Source organism: Schistocerca gregaria, chromosome 7 (assembly GCF_023897955.1).
Source record: "Schistocerca gregaria isolate iqSchGreg1 chromosome 7, iqSchGreg1.2, whole genome shotgun sequence".
NCBI classification, from domain to species: Eukaryota; Metazoa; Arthropoda; class Insecta; order Orthoptera; family Acrididae; genus Schistocerca; species Schistocerca gregaria.
This window is the reverse complement of record NC_064926.1, coordinates 197,717,203-197,737,810: the sequence shown is the minus strand read 5'-3', so window position 1 is coordinate 197,737,810 and position 20,608 is coordinate 197,717,203. Positions and strand designations below refer to the sequence as shown.

The window sequence follows — 20,608 nt, the reverse complement described above, 5'->3', positions numbered from 1 at the left end:
GTTAATAAGAATCGCCCTGTTATACAGCCTTTTCAATAACTTTTGCAAACACTGATGGTATAGAAATAGGTCTGAAACTGTCTACATTATCACTATAAAGCGGTTTCACAGTTGAGTAAACAGAAAACTAGCAATTCCTAAAGGAAAAATTGCACATTTGCGTAAGTACAGAGTTAACACAGTATTTTTTGTGTCCTGCTGGATACTCCATCATATCTATGAGAATTATTAGTCTTCAGCAATTTAATAACTTACTCAAATTCCCCTACCCACCCCCCACCCCCACCTCCCTCCCTCCCTGCCCTTGTCAATATCATGGAGGTGTATTTCAGATAGCAGTCTTGGAAAGCTATTTCCTAAGAAAGTTACATGATTCACTCTAGAAATTCAGTTCACCTGCTATATTCAGAAAATGGTTGTTAAATGATGCACATGTATCTGACTTACCACTAACAAAAACTTTATACTACATAATGATTTTACATCTTCCACCTTGTGCTGTTGACCAGGCACTTTCTTCATGATTAGTCATATTGTTAATTTTATTCTGAGAATTAGCTATTCTATTTGTATACCACATGATTTTGGTTTTCTCATGACATTTTTAAGAATCTTACAGTACTGTTTGTAATGGGCTCCTGCAGCTTAATTATGACTATTTCAAATGTTTTGATACAATTTCCACTTTGTTCTACATAGAATCCTTATTCCATTAGTCAGCCACCCATGTCACATGTTAGTGTTAATGCCCTATTTCAAATATTCTAATGGAAATCAACTTTCAAAGAGCATCAGAAATGCATGAAGGAAAGCACTGTACTTATTATAAACGTTTTCAGCATTATAAACATACTGCCACTCTTGTTCTGTAATTAGGTTTAAAAGAATATTTGTCCCTCTGAATAATTCTCAATAGTTTGTAACAATATATAATGTGTAAGTATGCACAAATTCCTTTTAATGTTAAAATTTGTCTCTCGTGGTCTGAAAGTATGTTTAACTAATGGAAAGTCTCTTTAGTAATGAAGAATGAATAGAAATGCTGTCTAGAGTTGAGCTACTGTTCCCTTATGATCTGGCTGGAAAGAATAGTCCGCATCAGACACCACATGTAACTAATTTTTGGTGCTGTCTATAAAGTGAGCCCTGGACTCCCTCTAACTTGATGAGAGATGTCCTGAAATTAGAGCTAGTGGAACTAAAGATAAATATAAGTAAAAGTTTAGTTTCACTAAGTCCAACTGTTCGTGCACAACACTCAATGACCTGTTCAGTGCATGATATGTTAATAGATTCAAGTGGAATACCATTTTTTATGTTTGTAGCCACTCTCTCACGCCACAAAGAGCTCCTTGAAAAATAGACACCTAATCTGTATCCCAGTAAATGAATCCTTTGTATTGTCACAATGTTTAAATGATGCAATGATATACCAATAATATCAGAGCCAAAGTCTATAACAAGTCACTAATTTTATTTTTTAACATCACTTATATTTTGGTGGAATATGCCAGTCTCTTCATTACTTTGATACCTGACCTTTTTTGAAGATGGTTCCTTTGTTAGACTTGTCTTAAGCAGGGATAATTATAAGTCCAAGCTCAAAAAAGTGCAGCTCTAACACCAATTACTAGAGGAATTTTACTTTGAGTGATCCTACCACTCTCACTATTTTATGAGGCAAATAGAAGGGCCTTAGATGAGTGGATACAATTGGACATGAACGTATGCATATAACCACATCCTGTAATGCGCACACCATGTGCACACCTGCCTCGTGATCCACTCTGGTTCAGAGCATAGTGCAGCCTGTGTGAGCGTGAGTGGAGTAGGGCAAAGGAGATGATGGTACTCACAGTGGAGTAGCAGGTGTTCATTTCAGAAAGTTACGTGACAACAAAGTCATGAAATAATGTGGTAAGTTCTTTGCTGAGAATTTTAATGGTGTCAAAGTGCCAGCAAAGAGTGGCATGTAGTACTTAGTCCAAAAATGGCATCAGACAGGATCTGTTTTGAACAAGACAAAAAAACATTCCAAAACGTGCACACACACCAGAAACTGTATCTGCAGTTTACCATAAAGTGCTTCAGAGTCCACCCAAATCAACCCGAAATCTGTCGCAACAGACCAGCATATCACGTCAATTATATGGACGAATACTCCACCTGGACCTGCTGTCTGGTCACAACCCTAGCTGGCCACCCCTATCACATGATCTGTCAGTGTACGGTTACTTTGCGTGGAGGAGCCCTTAAGTCTAAGGTGTATTGCAACATCCCTCATAGTCTTCTAGAACTGCAGCAGAACATTTCAGATGAGACTGCAGCAATTTCAGCAGTCAAGCTTTGATCCACCTTCAGCAACTTGCAGACCAGGGACCGAAAGAGCCAGGAGATGAATGGTGATCACTTTCAACATCCACTATAGTCAGGTTAGTACTGTATTTCCTTTCCTCTGCTGCTTTTCTTTGTACCCTAGAACTCTATTCTCCAGGCCACTTTTATTTGTCACACTCTAAATAAGTTTTGGCAGCCTCCCCATCCCAGAACTGTTTAGGTGCAAGCCATTCCTGGTGAAACCTGATCTATTGACAGACTCAGCTGGCACCACTGCAATGTGAGCCATAACCTCCATCATAAGTGCCTCCTCAAGTCCCTGTTAATAATCCTAACAGCTCTATTAAGATGAGGCTAATCATGAAGCTGAAATAAGTGCAAGAGGTGCACATTTGTGGCCCTAGCTTAAGTAGCTATCTTTTACAGGTCACCACCTATGTGACACTCCCTGTCTATATGAAGACTATTTCCTGGTCCATCTACAATCACTATCAGATCCTTTTTTGTGAAGGTACTAACATAACTCTGCTATGTGCAGCTGAGGTTATGTCACCCACAGAAGCAGTCAGGACACCTGCAGTACAGGTCAGATTATCTACTAAAGCAGAGATATTAAACGTGGTTTTCCGAAACTCCTTCACCAAAGAAGACGAAGTACATATTCCTGAACTCCAATCAAGAACAACTTCCAAGATGAGAAACATAGAAGTAGATACCCTCAGAGTAACGAAGCAGCTTAAATCGCTTAATAAAGGCGAGGCCTCCTGTCCAGATTCTATACCAGTCAGGTTCCTCTCAGGATATGCTGATAAAGTAGCTCCATATTTAGCAATTATATACAACCACTCGCTCAAAGAAAGATCCGTACCTAAAGACTGGAAAATTGCTCAAGTCACACCAATACCCGAAAAGGGAAGTATGAGTAATCTGCTGAATTACAGGCCTGTATCACTAACATCGATTTGCAGTAGGGTTTTGGAACATGTACTGTATTCATACATTATGAAGTACCTCTAAGAAAATGATTTATTGACACATAGTCAGCACAGTTTCAGAATATCGTTCTTGTAAAACACAACTAGCTCTTTATATTCTTGAAGTAAGAAGTGCTATTGACAGAGGATGTCAAATTGATTCCATATTTTTAGATTTAAAGAAGGCTTTCGACACCGTTCCTCGCAAGCGTATTCTAACCAAACTGCATGCCTACAGAGTATCGCCTCAGCTGTGCAACTGGATTCATGATTTCCTGTCAGAAAGGTCACGGTTCGTAGTAAAAGATGGAAAGTCATTGAGTAAAACAGAAGTAATACCCGGCATTCCCCAAGGAAGTATTAAAGGCCCTCTATTGTTCCTGATCTATAATAACAACATAGGAGACAATCTGAGTAGCCGTCTTAGATTGTTTGCAGATGATGCTGTCATTTACCATCTTGTAAAGTCATCAGATGATCAAAATTACTTGCAAAGTGATTTAGATAAGATATATGTATGATGCAAAAAGTGGCAATTGACCATGAATAAGGAAAAGTGTGAAGTTATTCACATGAGTACTAAAAGAAATCAAATAAATTTTGATTACGCGATAAGCCACACAAATCTGAAGGCTGTAAATTCAACTAAATACTTAGGGATTACAATTACAAATAACCTAAATTGGAATGATCACGTATATAATATTGTGGGTAGAGCAAACCAAAGACTGCAATTCATTGGCAGAACACTTAGAAGGTGCAACAGGTCTACTAAAGAGACCGTTTACACCATGCTTGTCCGCCCTATTCTGGAGTATTTCTGTGTGGTGTGGGATCCGCATCAGGTGAGACTGAAAGATGACATCGAAAAAGTACAAAGAAGGGCAGCTCATTTTGTATTATCCTGAAATATGGGAGATAGTGTCACAGACATGATATGTGAATTAGAGTGGCAATCATTAAAACAAAGGCATTTTTCATTGCAACGGGATCTTCTAGGGGTGTGGGCCAACTTCTGCAGGATGAATTAGGGTTGGATTACCAGGTCACAAGTTCTTTCAAACCTAGTGCTGAACTTGGGCAGGTTACAGAGGATTTAGGTTCACTATGTAAAGGTTTTACAAAGGAAGACACCGTGGTTATTGTGGGTGGGCCGGGCAACAGTATTGACAGAGATCCGGGGTACAGCATAAAGTGTGACCTGGCAAAGATTGCATCGGCATCGAATCATACCAGTGTTGGGTTTGTGTCGGTTCTGGAGCGCCACGACCGACCTCATTTGACCTCTTCTGTCAGGAGAGTTAATTTGGAGTTGGAACGGCTACTTGGATCTGGTGCAGGGTCACACATTGGTGTGGTTCCTGTTGATTCACTCTGTAGGTGGGACTATACTAGACATGGCCTACACCTCAACAGGAAAGGGAAGGGTAAACTGGCTGGGCTGATAGCAGGAAATTTAAAGGGGGGAGGAACTACATCTCATGGTGGAAACTCTTTTTTAGTGTAAGATCAGTGTCCAGTGGGAAACTCAGCCAGGCAAGTACTAAAGATGTTAAAAAAGTTCAAGATACTCACAAAAGTAAAGTGAAAAATAATGTTAGTATATTTCATCAAAATATTGGGGTATTGAAGAATAAAAGTACTAAAGATGTTAAAAAAGTTCAAGATACTCACAAAAGTAAAGTGAAAAATACTGTTAGTATATTTCATCAAAATATTGGGGGATTGAAGAATAAAATTGATGAGCTTCTGCTTTGTTTAGAAGATATAGAAACCAAGAATGTAATAGATATACTATGCCTGTCTGAGCATCACATTGTCACTGATATGCAAAAGGTTAGCATCAATGGGTACAAATTAGCTGCACATGTAAGTAGAGATAATATGATGAGAGGAGGAGTTGCCATATATGTCAAAAGCTTCCACAGTGCAAAAAATTTAGAAACTAAAAAATTTTGTGTAGAGCAACATATGGAAGCATGTGCCACTGAACTTAAACTAAATGATGGCACTTTCATAATTGTAACAGTGTATAGGTCCCCCTCAGGGAATTTCCAGCTATTTCTAGAAAACTTGGATGCTTTGTTGTGCTATCTGTCAGACAGGGGGAAGCAAATTATCATTTGTGGGGATTTCAATGTTGATTCCCTGAAAGAGTGTAATAGGAAGAATGACCTTTTAGTATTACTCAGTTCTTTCAATTTGAGCTCCGTCATTGATTTTCCTACTCGGATAACAAAGAACAGCAGTACATTGATAGATAACTTCTTTATAGACCAAGATAAGTTTAAGGACATAAATGCTTATCCTGTTGAGAATGGTCTTTCAGATCATAGTGCACAGCTTGTTACAGTACATGACATAGCTCCATGCAGTATAATAAATCAGACTTTCAAAGCAGTGCGTTCAATTAACAATATAAATATTGCAAACTTTAGGGAAAGCCTACAGCAGCTAGACTGGGATGAAGTGTATAAGGAACCCGATGCAAACTTGAAATATAACTTATTTCACAATACATTTTTAAGGGTATTTGAAAATTGTTTTCCCAAGAAATTAGTTAAACATAATTCCAAGAAAACATATAAAAAACCTTGGCTAACTAAAGGAATAAGAATATCTTGCAACCGTAAAAGAGAACTGTATCTAACAGCAAGAGGGAGTACTGACCCCGAAATTGTTCAATATTATAAAAACTATTGTGTGGTACTAAGAAAAGTTATTAAAAAGTCCAGAAGCATGTGTATCATGTCTGAGATCAGTAACTCTGATAATAAAATCACAGCAATTTGGAATATTATTGAAAGGGAAACAGGGCAACCAAGAGCACAGGAAGACTTTAGTGCAATAAAACTGAATGACAAGTGCACTAACAAACAATCAGAAATTGAAAATATTTTGAATAATCATTTTTTAAATGTTGTGGAGAAAATAGGATCTAGATCTTCACTAGAAGAGGCAAGGCTATTAATAGAAGAGGCCATACCTGTGCAGTTTGAAACAACTGTAATTCCACCAACCTCTCCCTCTGAAATCAGTAAAATAATAAACTCACTGAAAAGTAAAAGCTCTTACGGAATTGATGGCATTTCCAGCAAAGTACTTAAAGCTTGTTCCCCACAGATAAGTAGGATTCTCAGCCACGTATGTAATAGCTCTTTGGAGCAGGGTGTTTTCCCTGATAGACTGAAATATGCCATTGTAAAACCATTGCATAAAAAGGGGGATACGTCGGATGTCAACAACTACCGCCCAATCTCTCTTCTGACAGCTCTATCAAAAATTTTTGAGAAAGTAATGTATTCAAGAGTAGCCTCCCATATTTGTAAAAATAAAGTACTAACAAAATGTCAGTTTGGTTTTCAGAAAGGCTTTTCAACAGAAAATGCTATATATGCTTTCACTGATCAAATATTAAATGCTCTGAATAACCGGACATCACCCATTGGTATTTTTTGTGATCTCTCAAAGGCCTTTGATTGTGTAAATCATGGAATTCTTTTAGATAAGCTAAATCATTATGGTTTGAGTGCGCCAGTGCACAAATGGTTTAATTCATACTTAACTGGAAGAATGCAGAAAGTTGAAATAAGTGGTTCGTGTAATGTTAAAACAACAGCTGATTCCTCGAACTGGGGTGCTATCAAGCACGGGGTCCCACAGGGTTCGGTCTTAGGTCCTTTACTGTTCTTCATATACATTAATGACTTACCATTCCACATTGATGACGATGCAAAGTTAGTTCTTTTTGCTGATGATACAAGTATAGTAATAACATCCAAAAACCAAGAACTAAGTGATGTAATTGTAAATGATGTTTTTCACAAAATTATTAAGTGGTTCTCAGCAAACGGACTCTCTTTAAATTTTGATAAAACACAGTATATACAGTTCCGTACAGTAAATGGCACAACTCCAGTAATAAATATAGAATTTGAACAGAAGTCTGTAGCTAAGGTAGAATTTTCAAAATTTTTAGGTGTGTCCATTGATGAGAGGTTAAACTGAAAGCAACACATTGATGGTCTGCTGAAACGTCTGAGTTCAGCTACGTATGCTATTAGGGTTATTGCAAATTTTAGTGATAAGAATCTCAGTAAATTAGCTTACTATGCCTACTTTCATTCACTGCTTTCGTATGGCATCATATTCTGGGGTAATTCATCGTTGAGTAGAAAAGTATTCATTGCACAAAAACGTGTAATCAGAATAATTGCTGGAGCCCACCCACGGTCATCCTGCAGACATCTATTTAAGGATCTAGGGATCCTCACAGTAACCTCACAGTATATATATTCCCTTATGAAATTTGTTGATAATAATCCAACCCAATTCAAAAGTAATAGCAGTGTGCATACCTATAACACCAGGAGAAAGGATGATCTTCACTATGCAGGGTTAAATCTGACTTTGGCTCAGAAAGGGGTAAATTATGCTGCCACAAAAGTCTTTGGGCACCTACCAAACAGCATCAAAAGCCTGACAGATAGCCAACTAACATTTAAAAATAAATTAAAAGAATTTCTAGATGACAACTCCTTCTACTCATTGGCTGAATTTTTAGATATAAACTAAGTAAAAAAAAATTAATCATTAGTGTCATGCAATATTTTGTGTAATGTAATTTCTTGTACAGACATCTTTTATTAACCTGACACGTTCCACATCATTACGAAGTGTCGTATTCATGATCTATGGAACAAGTATTAATCTAATCTAATCTAATCTAATCTCATGAAATTTCAATCACCAGTTTTCTCCTCCAATTGCAAACGTTCTGTTGGCACCCACCTACATAGGGAGAAATGATCATCATGATAAAATAAGAGAAATCAGGACTCCCACAGAACAATTTAAGTGCTCGTTTTTCCTGTGTGACGTTGGAGAGTGGAACTGTAGAGAGACAGCTTGAAGGCGGTTCAGTGGACCCCCTGCCAGGCACTTTATTGTGAATGACAGAGTAATCATGTAGATGTAGATGTACCACAGAAGCCTGGTCACTTACAGAAGATGCTAGGTTACCTCCAGCGGAAGGCCTTACATTGGCACCAGAGGATACCACTGGCAGCAATGGATCCTACCTTGGCAGTGGAAGAGGTCTCACTGACTGTAGAGTAGGCCACATTGGCAGTAGAGTAGTCTACATTGGCAATGGAGGACACAACATTGGCATTGAAGGACCTTGCATTGGCAGCTGAGGACCGCACATTGGCAGTGACCAGCAGTGGAGGACCCTGCATTGGCAGTGCAGAACCCTGCACTGGCAGTGCAGAACCCTACATTGGCAGTGGAGATCCATACATCAGCAGTGCATGACCCTACATTGGCAGTGGAGGGCACTACGCTGGCAGCTGAGGACCCTACACCAGCAGCAAAGGACCCTAGATTGGCAGATGAGGAAGCTACATTGGTAGTGAAGGATCCTAAATTGGCACTGGCAACAGAAAACCCTTCACTGCCAACCAGAGGCCTGATACCACCAGCAATAGAAGAAAAAGATCTTTCACTGGCAGCAGAAGATCCATCCTCACCAGTGGCATAAGAGTGCACTACAGAAAAGACCTGCAAGAAACAGAAGGGCTGTAGTGCTCAAGAATTTTCAGCACCCCACCTCAAAACTGGATTTTAAGCTATAATATCCAAGAGTTCAAGATATGAATCTTTTGAATTTCAAGTTGTAGTTAATGATGCCATTACTGACTGCATATGCATTATGGAGCACTGGTCCATAAATTTTGAATGTTAACACTAACCATTATAATTTTGCTAGTCAATTCTGTAAAAGGTATGACAAAAGTGTAGGAGTTTGTATTTTTCTTAAAACTAATGTTGAATATAAAAGAAGGTGTGTCACAGAAACATTGAGTTCTGAAAGGTAATTTGAAGTTGGTGCTATTCAATTCCATGGTGAGGTGGGTGACACAATAGTAATAACAGTATACAGATCACCTAGTGAGGACAAAAACTCCATCATTAGTAAATTAGAGTCTCTACTGCACTTAATGTTTACTAAAAAAGGTACTATAATTGACTGTGTAGACTTTAATATAAACCATGTGAATGATTTTGCATTAAAGAGGTTATTATTTGGTGTACTGCACAGCTTCAACATGTTTTCTCTTATAAATAATCCCATAAGAATGACAAATAGAACAGAAAATTTTATAGACAACATATTTTCAAATGTGAACACCACAGAGATAGAAATTATTAATACTGAATTAGGACTGCCTGATTATATTGCCCTCACCCTTTCAATCTGAACTACACCGGTAAAAGAAAGGGATGTACGACAAGTTTGTAGGTGAAACATCTCTACAGGAAAGTGTGCTATTTTTGTAGATAGTCAAAAGTAATAATTCATGGTTAGAAGTGCTTTCACAATCAGGTACTAACAATAAGAATCTTTATTAGCCATTCAGTATTTTCTTATACAATGGGCTTTGTCAGTATGTTCAATTACAGTATAAAGATGGTTATATTCTCATAACAATGTGTATATAAATTATATGAAATTTAGTGTAGTACAATAGCACACATTTTGAATTTTATATATTATTAATTTTACAATAAAAAGGAAAACATTATACAGATTTATATTAAGCAGGGAGTATTCATGTTGATGACACTATGTCATTATCATATACATGTTGATAACACTATGTCATTATCCTAGGCTATTGATACAAATTTAGGTCCTACTACAGGCAGAGGTACCTTTCTCTATGTTAAAACAGCAAATCTGCCATATTACAATCTTTAAATTCATCAACTGAGTAAAATGCTTTACCTTTGAGCCATTGACCCAATGTTGTCTTAAATTTACTTTTAGATACTGTTTGTACAATTTTAGGGAGCATATTAAACAGTTTGAGGCCTACATATTTATAACTATTAAGTATCTTAGACAGTTTAGAGTATGGCAGATCAATTGTGTGGTTTCGTCTTGTATTGTGGGTGTGGACAGATGACCTAAGGGGATATTGAGCTATGTTTTATTTTACATGTAGTAAGCAATAATAGATGTACAAACAAGGAACTGTCATGATGTTAAGTTTTTTGAAATGTTGCCTGCATGTATCCCTAGGAGATAAACCCACTATACATTGAAGAGCTTTTTTTTTGCCATTTGAAAATTGATATTGAATTGGGAGAATTTCCCCAGAGCAGAATACCACATGAAAGATGGGGGTGGATATAAGCAAAATATGAATGCAGCAGTAAGTTTTGGCTGACATTACTCCTAAGCTTATAAAGTAGGAACATAGCACGTGCAAGTTTAGAACAGACGTATGTGATATGTTTATCCCAGCTAAGTTTCTGGTCATTCATCATTCCTAGCAGTTTAACGGACTTATTTTCTTTGTTTGATACCTTCAAATTAAAGAAAATTTCCTCAGTTTTTGTTAATTTATGAATAGGGAGTTTGCACTAAACCAATGAACCGATTTTTCAAATATTATATTTTTTTTTCTCGTACAGATTCAAGAGTCTGTCCTGAATTGATAAAAGTTGTATCGTCTGCATAGAGGACTGTTTTACAGGGTAAATACTGTACCATATCGTTAACATACACTACAAACAGGAAGGGCCCAAGTATGGAGCCCTGTGGCACACCTCTTTTTATTGTTTGTGGGTTTGACAGCTGCCCATTTACACTAACACATTGTTCTCTGTTGCTTAAGTAGGATTCTAATAATTTCAGGGTGTCCTCTTCCATGCCATAGTGTCTTAATTTCATGGTCAAAGTACTATGAGATACAGTGTCAAATGCTTTACTCAGGTCTATGAGAGTAGTACGAGAGATTAATTTATTTTCAAAGCCATCATATATATCACTAACAATATTCTCAACTGCTTTAACTGTGGATAGTTTAGACCTGAATCCATACTGTGAGTTACCTAACAAATTATTCCTCTCAAAATAGTGATTCATTTGTTGGTGAACACAGTCGTCGATTATTTTAGATATTATTGGGATTAATGAGATAGAGTGATAGTTACTTGGATTTGATTTATCTCCTTTCTTAAATATGAGAATAGTTACTGCTATTTTCAAACAGTTGGGGAAAATCCTTTGCTGTAATATACGGTTAATGAGAGTGGTTAGAGGGGGCAGAAGATCACTTGATATCTTCTTTATGACAAAGTTTGACAGGCCATAGAAGTCCTCTGCTCTGGAACTACTTAGTTTGCCTATTGCTGTGCTAACATCATTTTCAGTTACTGTTGCCCAGCAGAATTTATGGACTACATACTTATTTGAACCTAAAAGAGTTTTAGCATCAAGCATGGCGTTGAATGCTTACGATGGTTTCTCTTCAGTAATCAAGACTAATTTTGAAATTTGTTTTCCAAAGAAACTGACCAGATTCCATTCATGTCGCATCACGCAAATAGTACCCAGATTACATCAGACATTGGATTTCCTGCAGGACTGTAAAAAGGCTCAGTTCATGACTGAAAAAAATACAAAGATCCCCTTGTGCATAAACTTATAAGAAAATATGTCGGACATAATTGCAAAGGCAAAATACTTAGAACTGATATAATAATAAGACAGTCAGGCAATAAAACTAAATCTGTACAGGAAATTCTAAAACATGAAACAAGGAAGAGAGATAAAGAGCAGCAAATCACACTTAGAAATACTGATAACAATAATATTGGCAAAAGATGCTTGAGAAATTATATAAATTATTACTTTATAAATGTTCCGAAACACTAATCTTAAATGTCACAAGTCAGGATAAACTTTGAGCATCAAACAGCAGCATACAGAATTTCAACTAGTGAACATGAAGTAGGTATGGTAACTGAAATGTTGAAATGCAAAATTTCAGCAGGTGTAGATGAAGTACCAGTGTCACTTGTAACCCACGTTGCTTTACTAATGAGATTGCAAATTGCAATAATTGCAAAGCCCTTGGCTCAAATCAGTAATTTATAAGGAGTGATCGAAAAGTTCAAAGGCTGCACAGTCCAGAATCAGTATGCTAATCAGGCAAAATCACTGTGAGCATTGAGGCAATCATCCTACAATGCACCAGGACAAAGATACACAATTGGTATGACACTGTGTCCTGCTGCGTGAAGAAGTCTGTAACTGCCTGCTGCACACCCTCATCCAACAGGAATTGTCAACTGTTCAAAACATTTTTTAAGAACCAAGGGTGTGATAATCACCTGGGGAGAGATCAGAACTATAGTGTGGGTGCCCAACTATCTCCCACTTGAGTTGGCATAACTATTGTATTACATTTGCAGTATGGGACATGTGTTATCATGAACATGGCACACCATTTCACAACTGTGGTTTTTGACAGGCATACACATTCTTCATTCTCTGATGGATATATACCAGTGTTTGTCCTTCGACAGCCAAGATTTTTTTTCCCCTCCAGGTCATGGAACATGTCAGTACTTGAAATTACAACATAAAAGTAGTAACAGATAAAATAAAATGTTCGCGAACCCAAAAAAAGACAAGCTATATATTTATGCAAACATAATCAACTATGTAACACAGGAATTTTTCAAGATACTCCTTGACAGAATAGAAGGAGTGACACATATGGGAACTCTTCAGCTTTGATTTGAAAGCGCATGTAATGCAGCTACAATTTTTGAATTCTTGCGGTAGCTTACTGAAAATGAATGCAGCAGTATACTGCACAACTTTCTGCACAAGAGTCAACTAAGTGTGATACACATTCAGATAGTATTAACTGATTGAAAGCTGCTAATTATTGGAAATAAGCTGATATTGTTAAACGAAATGACAGTGAAGAATACATATATTGAGAAGCCAATTTCAGAATACTCAGACTAGTGAACAGGAGTTGACAAGAGGTTCGCGAACTTACACCACACATTGCCCAAACCACCTCTTTCTCAAAAATGTTGAAATGTGTGTGAAATCTTATGGGACTTCACTGCTAAGGTTATCAGTCCCTAAGCTTACACACTACTTAACCTAAATTATCCTGAGGACAAAGACACACACCCATGCCTGAGGAAGGATTCAAACCTCCGCCGGGACCAGCCGCACAGTCCATGATTACAGCACCTTAGACCGCTCAGCTAATCCTGTGTGGCCCACCTGTTTCTAAGCCAAAAATATCCTTTGAGAATTGGAACAGTAACCCCAAAATATAGTACCATACATCATGAGCGGATGAAAATCAGCAAAGTAGACTGCTTTTCATGTCAAAGTATCACTTACTTCAGGTATCGTTTGAATAGTAAAAATTGTAGCATTAAGACGTTGAACAAGATTCTGAATGTGGGCTTTCCACAGCAGTTTACGATCTATCTGAATATCAAGAAATTTTAACTGTTCAGTTTCAATGATCATATGCCCACTCTGTGAAATTAAAACGTCAGATTTTGTCAAATTGTGTGTTGGAAAATGTAAAAACTGAGTCTCACTGTGATTTAAGTGTTAATTCATTTCCTACAAGCCCTGAACCAATGTCGTGAACTGCACTATTTGAAACAGTGCCAATGTTACACACAACATCCTTCACTACCAAGCCTGTGTCATCAGCAAACCTAAATATTTTAGATTCACCTGTAATACTAGAGGGTATATCATTTGTATAAATAAGAAGCAGGAGAGGCCCCAGCACTGATCCCTCAGGCATCCCATTTGACCATGCCCCACTCAGACCTTACATCATAGCCATTCTTAACACTGTGGATAATGACCTTTTGCTGTCTGTTGTTAAAGTAAGAGGTAAACCAAATGTGAGCTACTCCGCATATTCCATAATGGTCCAACTTCTGGAGCAATATTTTGTGATCCACATGATCAAACACTTTAGTTAAATCAGAAAAGATGCCTAGCATTCAAAACCTTTTATTTAATGCATCCAGTACCTCACAGACACAATGGAATATAGCATTTTCAGTTGTTAAAACACTTCTGAAACCGAACTCTTCATTTGATAGCAAATTATGAGAAATAAAATGATCAATTATCCTTACATACACATGATTTTCAGTAACTTCAATGAATACTGATGCAAAGAAATAGGTATGAAATTGTCTACATTATCCCTTTCTCCCATTGTATAAAGATTAGATTAGATTTGGTTTTCGTTCCACAGACCCTAAACTGAGATGATTCTCATGGGTGTGCAACATGTCAGAAAGTGCTGCATAAAAAACATAAAACATTTGAATATAACACTTATTACCCTGGTCATTCATCAGGTGCTTGTCAAAATACATTACGGCAAACTGGAACTGCTAACATTTACAGGACTGATACACTGTCAGAATGAAACATTATTAAGCACTTTTAAAGAATTTATAATACACAAAATACCTCATTTTGACTGTTGTAATTAAGTGCTGTCAGAGCTAAATCTAACACACATTTTTACTTAAGCTAGTCTGACAGTCCTTGTTAAGATATCCATATGCAGAGCAGGAGGAGTCGCCTATCAAAAAGTCTTTCAAACCCTGTTTAAACCATGCTTTATCTGAAACTAAGTTTTAATGGTTGCTGGCAGTTTATTGAAAATGTGTTCCTGAGTATTGGACCCCTTTATGGACCAAGGTAACTGAGATTAGATATTTATGTAGATTGTTCTCATTCCTTGTATTGATACTAAGTATTGAGCTACTGTTTGGAAACAGAAATATATTATTTGCGACAAATTTCATTAAAGAATGAAAGAATGAAATTTTCATTCTGCAGCAGAGTGTGTACTGATATGATATTTCCTTTTGCCTTTCACGGGCAATAGCTCTACCAACTCAGCTATCCAAGTATGACTCACGACCTGTCCTCACAGCTTTACTTCTGCCATTACCTCGTCTTGCAGGGAAGCTTCTGTAAAGTTTGGAAGGTAGGAGATGAGGTACTGGTGGAAGTAAAGCTGTGAAGATGGACTGTGAGTCATGCTTGGGTAGCTCAGTTGGCAGAGCGCTTGCCCGCAAAAGGCAAAAGGTCCCAAATTCAAGTCTCAGTCTAGCACACAGTTTTAACCTGCCAGGAAGTTTCATTATGGAATAAATATACTGAGAAGCAACATTTAGAATACAAAGTTCCTTGAATGGGTTTCTACATAATGTTTTTGAATTTACACCACAAATTTTTCTTATTATATGCGTTTGTGTGCTAAAATCTTTTGCTGAGTTTGATGAGTTACCCCAGAATATAAAAACAAAAATTGCGTCGTTGATCAGGAGGTCCCTTACGGAGCAGGTCCGGCCACCTTGGTGCAGGTCATATTACATTTGATGCCACATTGGGCGATCTGTGCGCTTGATGGGGATGAAATGATGATGAGGACAACACAACACTCAGTTCCCAAGCGGAGAAAATCCAAAACCCAGCCGGGAATCAAACCCGGGCCCCTTAGGACGGCAGTCTGTCACATTGACCTTTCAGTTATCGAGGTAGACACCCCAGAATATGATCATTTATAACATAATATAATGAAAGTAAGCAAAGTATGCAAGTTTTTTATACTGTATTTATGTCTCCTACATCTGACATCATTCTCATTGCAAATACAGACTTGTTCAGGTGCTTCAGCAACACTGTGGTATGCTCTTCCCAACTAAATTTATTATCGAGGTGTAATCCCAGAAATTTAACATTGTCAACATCTTCGATCTGCATGTCTTCATATGTTATATATATGTTGGAAGGATATCTCTTACAGATTCTGAACTGCATATAGTGGGTGTTTTCAGAGTTTTATGGCAGTGAATTAGCTTTGTGCAACATTTATTAATATCAATATTCATGAAATCAAAACAGTTTCTGACAATTGTGGCAACTCCTCCTTTCTCCATATTTTCTCTACAGAAGTAAGGAGCTAACTTGAATCCTGTAAAATTTAACATATCTACACAAGTCATCACATGATGTTCAGAGAGGCATATTATTGCAACTGATTTGCTCAACTCTAATTCTTCAATAGAAATAAGTAACTCATTAAGCTTACCCCTTAGTCCTCGGATATTGTGATGCAATAAGGATAACTGATATTGTGCATTGGCTGAATTACACCTGAATGAAATTAATTTTTTTGTAGTTTTTGAATATTCCTAGTTTTAATATTTGCTTTCTGGTTGTCTGTTTTAATAATGTGAACGTTAGTTTCTGCCTGTCTCTGAATATCTTTTATTTCTGCCCTCCCAACTAATAGTAGGAAAGAATAATAGCATATTTGTCCTGTTTGGATGCATTTTGTATAATATTGCCATAGTTCACATTTCTGCAATTACCACATGCTTCTTGGAAAAACATAAATGCCACACTAATCCCAAGCCTACACGTCAGTGCTTACATATCCACAGTGGAGTTGCACTATGTTTGTAGATTGTAGATTGTATTTTATTGGTCCTGTTGTCTACATAGCAGCTTATGCATAAGACATTGGACAAGTCAACTTATAAATATACAGGCTGAAAGTAATTTTGAGGCATACATATTTAAGCTTACAATAATACAGTTTACACATATGTATTTATATAACACATTTCATAAATTTAAATATTGTTCAATGGAGTAAAAGCAGTGATGCTGTAAATATGACTTTAGAGATTTTCCAAATGTATTAACCTCAGTGATAGCTTTTATGTTTTCAGGAAGTTTGTTATAAAGCTTAACTCCCATGTGAAAAGTACCTTTTTGGCACAGTACTGTGCTGATTTGAGTCATATGTAAGTTTCTATTTTGTTTGGTAAAGTGCTCATGTATATCACAGTTTTTTTGTAGTCTCCAGTCCTTGCCTATTACATTTAATTTAAAGAACAAAAGGGTTTCCATAATATATACACACAGTAATGGGGGAATACCAGATTTCTTAAACAGGGGTTTACAAGAGTCTCTAGGCTTGCACCCAATCAAGATTCTAATAGCCCTTTTTTGTAGTTTAAAAGTGCTATTAGCTGTTTTAGAGTTTCCCCAGAAGGTGACCCCATATCTAAGACGAGAATGAAAGTACGCATGATATGCATTCAATACTGTTTTCTCGCTACAGCATGATTATAATGAACAAAGAAGATAACATGTTTTGCTGAGTTCTGGATTGAGATATTCAATATGCTTATTCCATCTGATGTTACTCTGCAGCCAAAGTCCTAAAAAGCATAAAAGCTGCCACAATGCCCTCAGAGGGGAACTATTTGTTCGTTCCTTATATCATTCACTAGGGAGTGTTCCCCCACAAATTGAAACTTAAGGAAGTGCTACCTTTATTCAAGAGTGTTAATAGGCATGAAGCTGAAAATTATGGAGTCATATCTCTCCTCTCAGCATTCTCTGAAGTATTTGAGAGATTAATGGAACAAAAACTGCAAGCTACTGAATAGCAATTAACATCGCTTTCAAACACGTAGAAGTACAGAAATAGCAATAATGAATTATACACATGAAATAATTAGAAAATTAGATAACAACAATAGTGCTGTAGGAGTTAATTTAGATCTTTCTAAAGCTATTGATACTATCAGTCACAAAATTCTTTCAGACAAATTGGATCCAGTGGCAATAAAAGGGATAGGAAACAAGTGGGTGCAGTCATATTTTAAAAATAGATTGTGGACTGTGGAAATGACTTCAGCACATTCTAATGATAAAATCAGATTACTATCTGATGCAAAGAAAGGTAAAATAGTGCACCACAGGGTAGTGTCTTAGGCCCCCTTCTGTTGCTCACATATATGAATTAAGTATATGCATCAGAAACTACGTCATGTTTGCAGATGACTCTAGTGTAATAATGTGTGATGTTAAATAACTGCTGTCTACAACAACTGATCAAGTCCTCAAGTCTTTGCATCCATGGTTCAATGCCAACAGGCTGACCCCTAAAGAGAAGAAAACAAATTACATTCTATTTGGAAAAATGAATCAGTACCAAGATCTCCATTTGTTACCAAGCAGAAATAAGTTAGAAAGGGTATGACGCGCAAAACTTTTAGCAGCGTATGTTGAACACAACTTAAACTGGAAAGACCATGTAACAAAGGTCTCTCAGAAACTCAGTTCTGCATATTTTGCTCTGAGGATCATTTCCAAATTACGCTCCTCGAAGATCCTAAAATGGCTTAGTGTTGTCCCTTCTGGTCCCTTGTAGCTTATGGAACAGTTTTTTGGAGTAAAACTAACACTCCATTAAATGAAATTTTTATGTAGCTGGTACAGAAACGACCTACTCAAATTTTGTCACATAGCTCCACAAGGGCTCACTGCAAGTCCCTATTTAAAAAGTTGTGAGAGTTTGCTGTGTGCTTCCGCTACATATACAAATGTGTGTTGATGACAAGACCTGGAGTCTTTCAAAATAATAGTGCTCACTATAGCTATAACACCCACAACTGAGGGTCCTTGATGTAGAGCAGGCAAAAACAACTTGCGCTCAAAAACATGCAAGCCACTTTAGTGTCATTCCTTATAATGTATTGCCATTTACTTAAAAAGGTTGAAGGAGGAAATTGCTTTTACAACTGAGATAATAATTTCTTGTTGAGAAGTGTTTCTACAGTGTAAACGAATGTGTTAGCTTCTATATTATTGATAATGCTTCTTGCACATGTTATAATCTCTATTTGGACTAAGTATATGTCGTATTATTTCCAAATCAAGGATGGACAAAGTGGCTAAGCCATTGCTAATGCACTGGACTCACGTTTGGGAAGAGTGGGATGCATGACTTCACCCCCACCCTCCCTCAAATCTGGCCATACTGACTTGAGTTTTCCCACATTGCTAAGAGAAATGCTGGGCCAGATTCCTCAATAAATGCATTGCCGATTCCCTGCCCTATGCTACCTACTTTGCATATGTATTTATTATTCCTGTAATGTGTCTAACATTTCCGATACTGATGTGCTGAATGGTCTAAGAACGAATAAATAAATGTTGCCCGTGACCTGAACCAATCTTTCACTAGGCTTCACAACGCTGGTGACCTGGTATTCACTCCCCAACACATCTTGCAACTAATAGACACCTCTGCCGTGATAAATATGTAACAGCAGAACCTTCTTTCTACTTAAATTTAGCACTGACTTAGTCTTATTCATTATTGAGGTCTGCTGCATGTTTCCTGCTGTTACAGTAGACTCCCGTCCACTAAACTCTGACAGGTGGTCTCATCTATTGGTGTTACGCGAAGTGAAACTGTTGGAATGTGGAAAGTCAAAAACTAACGGTACTGCCCTTTTAGGCATGCCTTGTAATATTATATTGGCTATTTGATTTTTGAGGGGCATTTGATCTTTCTCTCATTACCGTTAACATTTTACGTCTCTTAGTAACCTATCTAATGTACAATGCCGTGGCAACCTCTTACCAAGCGGTGCACTCAGGCACCTACACATTAGGAGAGGTCATGTAGACGTCTTGTTTGGGAAAGGGTATGGTACGTACATTACAAGTAAGAATACTGTACACAAAAAGTTTTTTTTATAATTATAAATCTACGTTCGTCAACAAAATGCACTGAAAAGTTGCTCGTTCAGATCTTTAGGTCGCTTCTTGATTTCAAGCATCAACATTTCATGCTCCCCTTCATATACTTTGTACACTCTCCGAAGTCCGCCTGTCAGCCGCTCGACTCTCGGCAGCACGCGCGCTAATTCCACCACTACTCGCTAGATGCCATCACATTCAGCCGGCTTTCCGCTGAACCAGTAATCCCAGAGATGCAGTGGAATTGTTGACAGTCAGTTGTGTGGAGGCAGAGGGGACACGAGTGCGGCAGGAAGAAGTTTGTGTTGCTAATTGTTCCTGTAGTGGAAGTGACAGCCACATAATTACTTGTGTTAACATTCTACTCTAAGAGTACAAACTTATTTCGACGTGTGTGTGTAGGGTCATGAATTTGCTGTGTGTAGAACGTCTCGAGGACGACCAACGTGCGGAAAGGGACAGCGTCATTTACGACGATTCACGCGTTTTCAAAAATCTTTTAGAGGAAGAAAAGAACAGCATTCCGCCCATAAATTATTTCGGCAAGATCCAGAAAGATATTAAACCCTTCATGAGGAAAATTGTGGCTACTTGGATGATGGAAGTGAGTACGCTATGGATTATTGCATTATTAGTTCATTACTTTTAGTTTTTTTTTAAAAAAATATAAGTAATCTGTCTTACTACAGTCATTACAGGGATACCTCCAGTCTTTAGTTCAAGAATGCAGTGTGTGTTGTGGGCAACAGCCGTGTCACACTTCCTGTGGCTTTGTTTACATATTGTGTGTGTGTGTGTCTGTGGATTAAGATTTTGTTTTATTGCTATGCCCCCACAATGACCCTGCTAAACTGTT

General features: G+C 37.4%; 1 protein-coding gene across 1 annotated transcript in view; it reads left to right on the top strand.

Annotated features, from left to right (window-relative positions):
• The first annotated feature begins 19,954 nt into the window (after positions 1 to 19,954).
• LOC126282348 (G1/S-specific cyclin-D2-like) overlaps positions 19,955 to 20,608 on the top strand; it is a 151,255-nt gene continuing 150,601 nt past the window's right edge. The window contains exon 1 of the mRNA XM_049982004.1: positions 19,955 to 20,356. Within this exon, the coding sequence (XP_049837961.1) occupies positions 20,159 to 20,356 (198 nt within the window). The 5' untranslated portion in view covers positions 19,955 to 20,158. The remainder of the gene's footprint in view (positions 20,357 to 20,608) is intronic.